This window comes from Notamacropus eugenii, chromosome 6, assembly GCF_028372415.1.
Source record: "Notamacropus eugenii isolate mMacEug1 chromosome 6, mMacEug1.pri_v2, whole genome shotgun sequence".
Lineage (NCBI taxonomy): Eukaryota > Metazoa > Chordata > Mammalia > Diprotodontia > Macropodidae > Notamacropus > Notamacropus eugenii.
The window spans coordinates 293,161,251-293,175,357 of NC_092877.1; the positions used below are offsets into that span (position 1 = coordinate 293,161,251).

Genomic DNA, 14,107 nt, shown 5'->3' on the forward strand with positions numbered 1-14,107 from the left:
CTGAACCAGGCTCTTCTATTGAACAAGAAATACAAGTTGGATTCATTGATTTAAATAGTTTATAACCAAATGCAAAGGAGTTTGCTAGTTCCTTTGTGTGTCATAGTTAGAATAGTTATACACACACCCATTATGAACTGATGCTATCCTCAAGTCAGCCCTACGTGTGGAACAAAGTTGAAAGAGTGGGGAAAAAATGGGAACAATCTTGATTTATCAGATTTAGGAAATGACAGAATTAAAGAATTAGGCTGTGGAATAGAGAAACAAGAACAAAAGGTCATTTTCATTACAGATGTTACATTTCATCACAGTAATTTAGGAAAACTCAGTTTATAAAAATTAGAACTTATAAAACAAATAAATGAGTGGATGATTATGTACATTGCAGGAAGATTCTTCCCTTTGCAAAAACTGACTTGTTCTATGTTAAAACTCGTTGAAGATAATCTCAATTCATGTATAGATAAGTGACAGTCATAATTTTGTAAAAATGAACATATTGATGTTCTCTTAATTCCCATTTTCAATATTAATAGGTTCCAAGATTCTTGCCTTACTTTATTCCTTTCAACACCTTGTACACTGATCCTGTAATGCCCTCAGAATTGCATCCCTTCCAGCAGGGATCCTGTCTATCCACTCAGCCATCTATCTTTCTGTCCATCATCTATACATCCATCTAGCTGTGTATCACACTAGATTTGGATAGATAGAAAGAAGACAGTCCATTTAAGCTGCTTTTCCATCTTTTGTTTACATTGGCGCTATTTCTACCCTTCTTGTAATAAAAATATTTGGTATTTTGATATGAGTCCAAGTATATTAGTTCTTCTGCCCTTGATGAAAAAAAATTGTTTTCTGTAATGATTTTCCATATCTTTTCTCTTTTTCTTTTATTTGTTGTCCTTCCATTTTCATCCTTAAATACCTCTGTAGTAACTACTTCATTTTACTTCATTGGATAGCTTGCTAAGCTCTCTCTAAATTGAAATAAAATACAGAATATCAGTGCACATACAGATTTTCAAGAAACAAATCTGTTACATAAAGTAAGGCAAAACAGTTCTACTGTTATTGGTGTCAGTGGATTAGATCATAATAGCAGGAGACCTGATTTCTGGGTCACAGCAAAAGGGAGAAATGAAAGCATTTGGCAAAAGAGAAAAAACATACTATTACCATATATATATATATATATATATATATATATATATATATATATATATATATATATATATATATATATATATATATATATATATATATATATATACATTTTTTTCTTGGTCTTTCATTTGCTCTGTTGTCTCCATATATCTTATATAGATCAAAATCAGCACCTATTTTGAGTACTGAACATCCCTCAGTGCTCAGTAAAAGTTGCTAAAAAGAAATGTGAAGAATTTCTGTTCTGGCATCCAGGGGTTGGAGGTTGGACACTGTTAGGAAGCTTCTAGTTTTCCTTTGCTTCTTTAGGAGTAGAGAAAAGAATAATCATTTAGTTATTTGGTTTGTTTGGTTTTCTTTTTTTTTTTCAGTTTAGCAAGCATTTATTGAAGAACCTGGATGACTGGGAAACTAGGAATAGCCTTGACAAAAATAGGGGTGTTGGGAATTCAACTGTTTCTCACTGAATGAAAACTAAAGGGACAGACACGTTTCCCACATTTTAAGTTGATTATCCTCAAAATGATCTTGTGATCACACTAAATTCCTGTGCTAGATGCCACATCAGTTACTCTTTTTTACCTTGTCATAGAATTATAAAGACAAATTATTTAACATTTTAATAATTTTAGTTTGGTTTTGTACCAATTTTCAGCCCTAATTCTCCTTAATAAACATGTTTAAACATTTATTAAACTTTAAAAAATACTAAGTGGCATTAAATATACCAACTGCAAAATAATGGGAAAAAAGTATACAGTTACCCTGATGTTCTTTGCCAGAAATATATGCCATGGGAGACTTGGTTAGAATGAATTCTGGTGGGGGGCAGCTAGGTGGCCCAGTGGATGGAGCACCAGTCAGGGAGACCCCCAAGTTCAAATCTGACCTCACACAACTTACTGGCTGTATAATCCTGGGCAAGTCCCTTAACCCTGATTGCCTAACAAAAACAAGCAAACAAAAACCTGAATGAATTCTGATATGACATTAAAGGAAAATTTTGAATTATATCAATTGATTGAAAATTACTTTTCCTGAACGGCTACAGGGGAGTAACTCACGGCGAATTCTGCACCCAGAGGCCACGGAATATTGGAGCGAGGGAGATTTCTGTTCCGGAGGGACCTGCAAACCTCTCGTGGGGGGGTCCTTCGCGCTGTGGACTGGGTGCTGGGACTGGGAGCTGAGGGCAGCCCTGCTGCGGCCGCGGCACCAAGAGGAAAAGATCCCAGCGGGCTTCAGGGATGGGATCTCCAGCGGCCACGCGGGTCCCTCCACCCACAGAGGGACCTGCAAACCTCTCGCAAAAGGTCCGTCGTGCTGCAGACGCGGAGCCCAGACCTGCTGCGGCCACGGCACCAAGAGAAACAGACCCAAGCAGGCTTCAGGGACAGGATCTCCAGCGGCCGCACAAGTCCCTCCGCCCACAGCTGACAGGGGTCGGTGAGAGAGTCTCTTTGGCGGGTCGAGAGGGGAGTGGGGTGCCCCCATGATTCGGGCCCCCCCGGGAGGTAGAAGCTGAGAGGTGGCTGCAGACAGGGGCTCCCCAAGGGGGCAGGATCCTGGATCCATTGTGGAAGGTCTGTGCATAAACCCCCTGAGGGAACTGAGCCTGAGATGCGGCCCTGCCCCGACCTGACCACCTGAACTTAATCTCACACTGAATAGCAGCCCTGCCCCCGCCAAAAGCCCTAAGGCTGGAAGCAGCATTTGAACCTCAGTCCCCAAACGCTGGCTGGGAGGATCAGGAGGCAAGGTGGGTGTGAGGAGAATATCCAGAGGTCAAGTCACTGGCTGAGAAAATGCCCAGAAAAGGAAAAAGAAATAAGACTATTGAAGGCTACTTTCTTGGAGAACAGGCATTTCCTCCCTTCCTTTCTGATGAGGAAGAACAATGCTTACCATCAGGCAAAGACACAGAAATCAAGGCTTCTGTGTCCCAGCCCACCCAATGGGCTCAGGCCATGGAAAAGCTCAAAAAGAATTTTGAAAATCAAGTTAGAGAGGTGGAGGAAAAACTGGGAAGAGAAATGAGAGAGATGAAAGAAAAGCATGAACAGCAGATCAGCTCCCTGCTAAAGGAGACCCAAAAAAATGTTGAAGAAATTAACACCTTGAAAACTAGCCTAACTCAATTGGCAAAAGAGGTTCAAAAAGCCAATGAGGAGAAGAATGCTTTCAAAAGCAGAATTAGCCAAATGGAAAAGGAGATTCAAAAGCTCACTGAAGAAAATAGTTCTTTCAAAACTAGAATGGCACAGATGGAGGCTAAGGACTTTGTGAGAAAGCATGATATCATAATACAAAACCAAAAGAATGGAAAAATGGAAGATAATGTGAAATATCTCATTGGAAAAACAACTGACCTGGAAAATAGATTCAGGAGAGACAATTTAAAAATTTTGGGACTACCTGAAAGCCATGATCAAAAGAAGAGCCTAGACATCATCTTCCATGAAATTATCAAGGAAAACTGCCCTGAGATTCTAGAACCAGAGGGCAAAATAAATATTCAAGGAATCCACAGAGCACCGCATGAAAGAGATCCAAAAAGAGAAACTCCTAGGAACATTGTGGCCAAATTCCAGAATTCCCAGGTCAAGGAGAAAATATTGCAAGCAGCTAGAAAGAAACAATTCAAGTATTGTGGAAATACAATCAGGATAACACAAGATCTAGCAGCCTCTACATTAAGGGATCGAAGGGCATGGAATAGGATATTCCAGAAGTCAAAGGAACTAGGACTAAAACCAAGAATCACCTACCCAGCAAAACTGAGTATAATACTTCAGGGGAAAAAATGGTCTTTCAATGAAATAGAGGATTTTCAAGCATTCTTGATGAAAAGACCAGAGCTGAAAAGAAAACTTAACTTTCAAACACAAGAATGAAGAGAACCATGAAAAGGTGAACAGCAAAGAGAAGTCATAAGGGACTTACTAAAGTTGAACTGTTTACATTCCTACATGGAAAGACAATATTTGTAACTCTTGAAACATTTCAGTATCTGGGTACTGGGTGGGAGTACACACACACACACGTACACATGCACACATACATAGAGGCAGAGTGCACAGAGTGAATTGAAGAGGATGGGATCATATCTTAAAAAAAAAAAATGAAATCAAGCAGGGAGAGAGAAATATGTTGGGAGGAGAAAGGGAGAAATTGAATGGGGCAAATTATCTCTCATAAAAGAGGCAAGCAAAAGACTCATTTGTGGAGGGATAAAGAGGGGAGGTGAGAGAAAAACATGAAGTCTACTCTCATCACATTCCACTAAAGGAAAGAATAAAATGCACACTCATTTTGGTAGGAAAACCTACCTCACAATACAGGAAAGTGGGGGATAAGGGGACAAGCAGGGTGGGGGGGATGATAGAAAGGAGGGCATGGGGAGGAGAATGCAATTCGAGGTCGACACTCATGGGGAGGGATAGGATCAAAAGAGAATAGAAGCAATGGGGGACAGGATAGGATGGAGGGAAATATAGTTAGTCCTATACAACACAACTATTATGGAAGTCATTTGCAAAACTACACAGATTTGGCCTATATTGAATTGCTTGCCTTCCAGAGGGAAGGGGTGGAGAGGGAGGGAGGTAAAGAAGTTGGAACTCAAAGTGTTAGGATCAACTGTAATGTTTTTACCACTAGGAAATAAGAAATACAGGTTAAGGGGTATAGAAAGCTCTCTGGCCCTACAGGACAAAAGAGAAGACGGAGACAAGGGCAGAGAGGGATGATAGAAGAGAGAGCAGATTGGTCACAGGGGCAATTAGAATGCTTGGTGTTTGGGGGCGGGAGGGGATAAAAGGGGAGAAAATTTGTAACCCAAAATTTTGTGAAAATGAATGTTAAAAGTTAAATAAAAAAAATAAATAAATAAAAATAAAGCTGTGCCTACCAATCAAAAAAAAAAAAAGAAAATTACTTTTCCTATTTTGTGATTAAAAAGGAGTGATTTTTACCTCTTTTAAGATCTTAAAGCAAATTCTGTCATCATAAGATGCCCATAAGATGATTACGCTGACTGTTAAACGAGTCTGCCTTTGGAATGCTACATAACAGCCTTGTTCTTCTGTCACAGGCCAGGACAATGATAGCGGTGGGACTAGGGGTGGCGGCCTTCGCATTTGCAGGTAAGCAAAATTAACTAAAAGTATTGTCAAAAGATGCCGAAGGAATATTTTCCCATCATTCTTCCCCTTTATTATTCTTTAGTGATTCACAGAAGTTCTTAGAACTCTTCATATCCAGAGATCTCTTAATTCAGTTCTTGTTTCAATTCATTACACATCTGTCATTGAAAACTCATGCCTGCTGTTGGGATGGCAGAAGGTCCCAATAAGCCTTGTTCTGAAGGAAAGTAATGAAACTGTATGCTGTTTTCCAGGCTTAATAGCCTCATCAAAGGTTAGTTATTTTATATAATGACATGTTTTATGTAAATGAATGTTTGCTTCAGCAATCCCAGAGTATAATGGTGGTATAGAGACTCCAAAAACCTAATAGCAACACTCCTCCACCCCAGTCCCCAAACTGGCCCTGAGATTCTAGTCCCTCAATAAAGGAACTGAAACACATACATGGAGGAGAAACCTTGTGGAGGCAGTGGCCAAAAATATCAATATTTCAAATTCTGCCTCATGCTCTCAATCAACTCTGAAATCTTCAATTCTTAATTCCTCAAACTTTCTCAGTGTTATCATCTTTTGTCTCCTAATTCCCTCTGCTTATTGAAAAGCTATCTCTACTAAGTGCTAAGGCTAAGCCTCTATCTAAGTCTTTGATTCAATTCTCTCCTACTTCCAGAACTTGTTCTAGAAGTTCTCCCTAACATCTCATGCATTTTCAGTCTTCCTTGGCATCCTTCAGTCACAGTTGACTTCTTTCCATATGCTTACAAACATAGCCAGGTCTTTGTAATGCTTTAAAAAAGCAAAAAAACTACTTGGCCGTCCTGTTCCATCCAGCAAATGTCATATTTTCCTTCTTTTTCACTGCTGAGATTTAAAAAGGTATATATTGCTATGTGTCTTCTTCAGTTTCTTAAGAGTTGGGAATCTGCACTGACCTCCTAAGTGCTAGACACAATGATCTTTTCCCATGCCTTACATCCCGAAGAAACTAAGCTCTCTGAAGTCTAGGACTGTTGCATTTTTTGCTTTGTAACTTCACTGCCTAATAAAGTGCCTTACCTCAGGTCAGTGCATAATTTGAGTCCTAGTGAAGTCCTCATCCTCTGGGACTTTCCCTTTAGTTTTTGACTGTTGAGTGCTCCCTCCCCCAAAATGCTTTCTCCTCCCTCCACTTTATATCAGGGGTGGGAAATCCGCAGTGGCCACATATGGCCTTCTGGGTCCTTGGGTACAGCTTTTTTTAACTGAGTCCAAGTTTTACAGAAAATCCTTTTATGAAGGGGATTTGTTCTGTGCAGTTTGGATTCAATCAAAGGGCCGCACTTGAGGACCTAGAGGGCCAGACCTTGAGGCTGCAAGTTCCCCATCCCTACCTAGGTTCTCCTAGTTTTCTAACTGCTTCTTTTGCCTCTTTCAGTAACTTTTAATCCTCGTAATGTGAATGTCCTTGTGCCTTTTGGCTAACCCATCCTCTCCAAGGGCTTCAGTCTCTAAACATGACTCCCAAAATCGATATCTCTGTTCTTGACCTCTCATCTTAATTTCAGACCCATATCTCTAGTTGTTTACAGTAAATCTCTAACCTTGACATCCTATTGACATCTCAAATTTAACATGTCCATAACTAAGCCATGTTTTTCCCCTTCAGTGTCTGACTTTATTTTTTCTATCTCCATAATTGGTACACCCTCTTTATAATTTTGGTTGATCTTTAATTCTTCTCTCATCTGTCACGTCTAAGTCCTTCCGGTAAAATGTCTTCTTCACTCTTCTCAGCCTTACTACCCTAAAACAGGACATATTACTACCTGCCTGAACTGTAGTAGGAATAATTTTCCTCGCTGTACTCTTTGCCTCTCCAGTTCATCATTCACATTGCTGTCTGAATAATCTTATCTATGTGCTATTTCTTCTGTTTTAGTGTTCCCTACATGGTATGAGTCATCCTTGAGGCCTTGCTTTTCTTACCTCACATATCCAATCAATTGCCAAATTGTGTAGCTTTTTCTGCCACCACATCTCATTTCTTTTCCCTGCTTTCTCTCATGATTCCTTAGGTCACAACTTCATCATTTCTTGTCCAGACTATTTCAATGCACCTCTAATTAGTCTCCCTACCTCAACTCTCTGCTCCAAAGTCCATCCTGCACACAGATAATAATAAACCTATAGTGTGCCTTTATCGTGGCACTCTTTCACTGAATAAACTCCAGTAGCTTCCTATTACCTACAGGATAAAATGCAAACTCCTCTTTTGGAATTTAAAGTCATTCACAACCTGACTTCAGCCACCTATGCTAGGCTTATTATGAATTATTCTCCTTTATATGCCCTGTAGTCCTGCCAAACTGGCCTTCTTGCTGTTCTCCATATATGACCTATGTCCTGTTTCTGTCACTTTTGACAGGGCTTCTGTCATGTCTAGCAGACACCCTCTCCTAACCCCCCATAAGCCTTATTTTCCTTCAGAACTCAGTTGAAATGTTCCTCCTGCATGAGGCCTTCTTGATCATTCCAATTACAGCTTCCTTAATTTTATACACATAGAGATTGCCACACATACACACACACTCATACGCACATTCACTGGGTAATAGGATCCTAGCTTTAGAAATAAAAGGGAATTCAAGGTCATCTAAAGCAACCCTAACATTGAGCAGTCAAGGAAACTGACACCTGTGAGAGGTTAAGTGAGGATTTGAACTCAGGCCCCTTAACTCCAAATTCAACACTTTCTACTGCAGTCTTGTACTTTGGCATGTTGCATAGCCTGATAGATTGTAAACCTCTTGAGGGAAAGACATTTTTGTCTTTATATCCCCAGTGCTTAGCATAATGTCTTCCATATAGTAAGTAATTATAACAAATAGAATTAAATTGATTGATAGATAGTACCTTGTAGTGAGGATTGCCCTTCCATAAGATATATATTACTTGATATGGAGTGTCTGGGGTGTTCAGGGAGGACTAAACCCTCTGGTGTGGGGTGTCTCTAAGAAGCTGCAGCTTGCCAGCAGCCACACCTGGGTAAGCCATCTCAGCAAATGGGCTAAAACAGGTTGAGGGTAACTGACAGGTTTGGTGAGTTAGAGGGATGTCTGCCCCAAGTGTGTGAAGACTTCTCCAGGGGATGGGCCAATGTTCTAATAACCAGGAAGACAGCAGAAGCAGGCAGTTTGGAGTGCTCAGAGCGTGCTCAGGTGCAGAAGATGCCAGGGAGGTTCACTGCATCCTAGACCGTGGCCAGTTGCTTGACTTTGGTCCTGCCCCAGGACTTGGATGACTCAGGGAGAGATGTGCTACTCTCTGCCTCACTTAGTCCTTCTTCTTCGAAAGTGAAGGACAGACAATTACTTCATAGGCAGCTTTATTAACTTCATTTCTTTGAGACCTGAGGAATAGTTGTTCACTGCTGAAACTGCTACTTAAGATAGAACACTTAAAAAATTAAAACGAAGTTGTTGCCTGCTTGAATTATTGACTTCTTTTTGTAAATTGCACAACTGCTCATTCCTTGAACATTAATCTGAGAGCATTTTGCATGTTAAACTTTGTTTCAATCTTTTTTGTATGAGTTTAAGTCAATGTATGTGGCCTTTTCTACTGGATCTTCTGTTTTAGATGAAACTGTACTTGGATGTCGATATATCAAATCCACTTACATCCAGCTAGAAAACTGGAAAATAAAAGTTGTTCAGTCTCACTGGCATTATGCTTATTTAGAATATATAACCAGGAGAGCTTAAATGATATATATTGAGATTTGTGTTTTTCTAATTCTCGCTAGGCCACCATAGTTTTACTAATTTATGTCCCCATATGCTCTTGGTGGGCTGACTTTGGAATCTAGGATTAGTTCTCAAAGAGCCCTGGAGATAATCTAAGGAATTACAGTAATTAGTGTAGAGCTGTGTTGTGGGAAAAGGCTTTTAGAATTTCAAGTGCATGCATTGCTGCAAAAGTAGAGATCCTCCACCTGATCTTCCTCTTGTACTTTGGGTATTCTCTCAGAAATGTAGAGCCCAGTCCTGTGTTCTGTACAGGCAAATTGGTCAAATGCTTATTGTTAACTATAATATTCAATGATCACATACTTTTCAGAGCTGTGGATCTCTTGGATAAAAAGTCTATAAGGAAAAATATAGATTGAAAAAAGGGATCTTCTAGTTCTTGGTGATCTATTTTTAATGGGTTTTTAGAGTATTCCATGTCCAAGACTCCAGTTTCTTTTTTCAGGTTCAGGTGAACTGTCATTAATGGCTTCATGTTCCAGGTTGGGAAAAGTCTTATGGCACTTTAGAAGCTAAAATGTTATGGAGAGTAAAACTGAGTGAAAGATGCCCTAGTGAACAGGATTAAAGGTTTGGGCACATAAAGAATGTGGATAGAAATGGGTCTGGAGGCTTTATTTAATGTTTTCCTTTGTTCAGAAAGCTTTTTGTTCTTCTTGCTGGGTGGAGCTGGGTCTCGTGGATGCCCCAGTTCTGTCACTGTTTTGCACCCTGAGGCGGTTCATTTGCAAATGAGTAACAACAGCTCTCCCTGTGCATGTCCTGGTGAGACTTGATGCTTGGAAAAATAGACACAAAAAGCTGGAAGATGCTGCGGGCTCTTCCACAGACTTTGGTATTCCCGTTAGTAATTTGCTTTGTCAAGAGAGAGAAGACAGACATTCTGACTGAAAAATGAGAAGTGCACTGCCTAGATAATAAAGTTATGTATTCTTAATTGATGCTCTAAATACAGAAGAAAGCTTGACTCATTTATGTGGAACTTGAAGAGACAGAGAAGGGCAGAGAAGGTTGTCTAAAAAAACACCAAACAATAAGATAAAGTTATTTAAGAAAGGGAGTAAGAGGTTACAGTTACATTTGGAAAAGATTTTCAGCTTAGCTTTTTAATTCTAGAAATAATTCTATTAAAATCACTCATTTGTTTCTTAGACCAATTTTTTTTTAACTATATGATTCAAAGATATTATCTGTATTTTAAATAGAAAGATTAATCTTTGCCACTTTTGGTGATAATGTGTAAAGTAAAATATCCCATAAAAGAAATGCTAAGTAACTGTCTTGATGGCTTCTGCTTGTTTTAATTTTGGGAATACGCATTTACTTCTATACTTTTTTAGGTCGCTGTGCGTTTCAAATCTGGAAGCCTCTGGAACAAGTAATCACAGAAGCTGCAAAGAAGATTCAGCCTCTTGTAAGTCCTGCAGTGGCCTGGCTAGGGCGCACTTGGATTGGTCCGTATTTCCACAGTTTGAACTAACACAAGCAAATCTGTTTAATTCTGTCTTGTTAGCAAAAGCTCGCTACTTCACTGCTTACATCACCCACTAACTGCATCACCTTGCCCACGTTCCCTTCCTTATCACTGAAGTTAGGTGATTGCGTTAGATGAGCTCTAACCTCGCTTCCAGAGCCAGTATTCTGGCCAGGAGAGAATTGTGCTGTCTTCCCTCTGGGTTTGGAGGGCAAAGAGACCTGGGTTCAACTGTGCCTTCCCCTCTTAGCGGCTCTGTGTCCCTGCACAAATTACTTTACCTGTTTATATCTCAGGTGTGTCACCTGCACTATTTGTGGTGCTCATGTCACAGCATGCTTATAAAGGGCAAGTGAGATAATGGGAGTAAGAGGTCATGCAACCCTTAAAGCTCTAAAAATGCCATCTGCTCTTAGGAGGTTTCTTTGAGAACTTTTTCCAGTTCTAATAATCCCAAAGTTTGTTTTCCAGATCTATTGCTGTCAATGAAGAAGCATTAATTAAGTGCTTATTTGTATCAGGCACTGTACTAAGTGCTGAGTGTGTGAAGACAAGAGTGCAACAGTCCCTGGCCTCAAGAAACTTACACAGAGATCATATACACATACAGTTATATACTGAATATAAATAAAATGAGTTCAGGGTAGTTTGGGTTGAGTGTGTCCTAGAAGCACAGGGGACCAGGAAAGGTTTCATGTAAGTTAGCCTTTAAGCTGAGCCTTGAAAGAAGCCAAGGATTCTGCTGATCACTGGGGAGGGAAGAGGGCCTTCTAGGCATGGGGATAGTCAGTGCAAAGACCCAGAGATGGGAGCTGGCAGCTCATTTGTGACCAGAATAGCTGTACTGTGGGGGATAAAGTCTAAGAAGAGCAGAAAGGGCCCAGGGGCTGAAGAGATTTCAGTGTCAAATGGAAGTGTGTGTCAGGAAGCTGTTGGAGTTTACTGAGTAGGGGACTGACAGGATCAGAATTCTGTTTTCTGAAAACCACTTTGTTTGGAAGCTGCCTTGAGGTGGAGAGAAAAATGGAGTCTATTTCAGTAGGGTGAGGAAGGGATGTTGAGGGCCTGAGCTCCAGTGGTGGCTCTGTGAGAGCCCAGGAGGGAACGTTGCTTTCACGCTCTGCTTACGTCACACTGCATCAGTTCACTTGTTTTCCTGAATTCTTCCTATTTGTTTCTTACGGCGTAGCAACAGTACTCGTGCCATTCATGTGCCACAGTTTGTTTAGCCGTTTCTCAATCTAAAGACATTGACTTTTTCCAGTTCTTTACTACTTCAGTCTCTTGTTGAGGTTTTTGGGTTGGAGTGATGTGAGGAAAACTCCTGTGCTGTCTTGCTAATCTTGTAATGTTCATTTTTAGAATGGAAGATATCAGGTGCTTAGAATCTTTATCATGCTTAAAACTAAAGTTTTTCTTCTTTTGTATCTCCTGTTTATTTACCTAATGTTTAACTATTTCTCTACAAGGTGATTCTGTAATTTTGGTAATGCATTCCTAACCTTTAGTGAGGAGGATTTCCATCAGTCCGTAATCATGTTGCTGTCTGCTTAAGTAAATATTGTATTCAACTTGGAGTCAGTAGACATGGATTTGAGTTCCATCTCTGCCACTTATGATGTGTGTGTTCTTGGCCAGGACACTACCTTTTCTGAACCTTAGTCTTCTTATCTATAAAATAAGACTAATTCCTGTGCTGTTTGTTTGCCTTTTACAGAGTTATTTTGAAGATAAAGGATACCATGTATGGTCAAAGTACTTGCTATCTGAAAAACACTTTCTAAATGAAAACCATTTTCTTAGTTGCTCCTTTGTAGGATCATAAATAGAATTAGAAGGGACCCTAGAATTTAACAAGTCCAATTCCCTTATTTTACAGGTAATGAAAACTGAGGCAGAGATAGGTTAAGTAACTGGTCCAAGGACACAGCTACTAAGTGTCCAGTAGGAGATTTGAACACATTTCCTTCTGATTTCAGTTCTAACCTACCTACTATACAACAACTTAATCCCATTTTTTTCTTATTCTTCTTCCTCTGGAAACAATAGAAATCACCACTTATATACTATATCCCTTCATATACAAAATTAAAACTATAATTAAGTGTCCTTTTAGCTTTCTTTGTATTATAAACAATTTTCTCAGAATTTGTTAATAAAATGCCACAGTCAGGATTATTATATTTCCTGTTTCTAGAGTTTCTTGATGTTGCCATGGTAACAGTCTTCATCTAGACACACAGTTTGGTATCATAGGATCATAGATTCAGTCCTGGCAGAGATGTTGGCAAGATCTGAACTCTACCATTTAAGACCTCATCTTTAAGAATTACTTACTGTTCTGAAAAATTCATTCCTCTGTGGCTAAACTGATGAGCTTCTCAGAGCTTGTCTTGTGCTGTCATTGAAGCGTGACAGGTTCGTGCTCACCTTCCCAGCTTGGGGCAGGACCTCAGCATGCTTTTTTGCCCCATTGGTTTGGTTTTAGAGAACCCATAGACACCTCTAAACCATGCCTTTGTCCAATTAAGGTTTTAATAGAAGTGAGCAAAAATTAATTTGCAGTGTTAGGACTCTGAAATCTTACTCTGTTTGCTATAAAAACCTAGTCCTTTGCCATCTTGTAATTGAGAAGATCATTTTTCCTAATTTTATATTTGTTTTCATTTGGCTATATTTGGAAGAGTGGCTACAAGAGAGTATTTTGGATTTGCGTTGTTCTTTTTTTTTTTTTTGACCAGTATACATATGGTAGAAAGACTAGTTACAAGAATCACTTAGGTTCTTTTAAGTAGCAAAAATGGGGAGAGTTTGGGAAGGGAAGATACTTTATCAGATGCCTCCTGTGTGCCAGGCACTGTGCTAAGTACTGCTGTTATTACCCTCATTTCACAGTTGGTTGGTTAAGTGCCTTGCCCAAGGTGACCCAGTGATTGAGTATCTGATGCTTCAGGGTCTTCCTGACTCCAGGCCCAGCATTCCATCCACTGTGGCACTTGTCCAAAACCTAGTTCTTTTTTTGTAACCAAAACTTTCAAAGAGTGCCTAAGGGTTCTAGAGAAACAGTAACAGAGCCATTGGCCCCTCACTGATGCACTGTTCTGTCTTGAGAATCCAATGTGGAGTCATAGAAAGATCCTGTCAGCTGATAAAACTTGAGCACTGTCAGGAAACATAGTCCTAAATTACTTTCTGATTTTCCTAAGTACGTTCAGTTACTCTGTTCTGTATGTGTCATAGGTCCAATATAACTGAAGGTTAAAAGTGCATTTAATCTATGCTTTTTTTATAATATAAATTTATCTTGTGTTCTTTTGGGCTCCGGTCACAGTTTAAGCAATGTAACATTAAAATACTATTCAATGGTACAGATAAGTTCTCACACTATTTAAAATCATGTGCTCTACAGTATAAATATATTTACAAACCAGGTTAGTGCTTACCCACATATCTTTAGAATAGTTTCTTTTTTTGCTGAGGAACTGCTTCAGAAGTGTAATAGCTGAAGAACGTAAGCAGACTTATTC

At 39.6% G+C, this 14,107-nt stretch overlaps 1 protein-coding gene across 4 annotated transcripts in view; it reads left to right on the forward strand.

Moving 5' to 3' along the window:
* The window catches only part of DNAJC15 (DnaJ heat shock protein family (Hsp40) member C15), a 52,030-nt gene that overhangs the window by 14,092 nt on the left and 23,831 nt on the right, over window positions 1–14,107 (forward strand). For 2 of the 4 annotated variants that reach the window (XM_072617154.1, XM_072617155.1), the window contains exons 2-3: window positions 5,264–5,315; window positions 10,447–10,520. In XM_072617154.1, coding sequence (XP_072473255.1) covers window positions 5,264–5,315; window positions 10,447–10,520 — 126 coding nt within the window. The other 2 variants (XM_072617152.1, XM_072617153.1) reach the window with 1 other exon arrangement.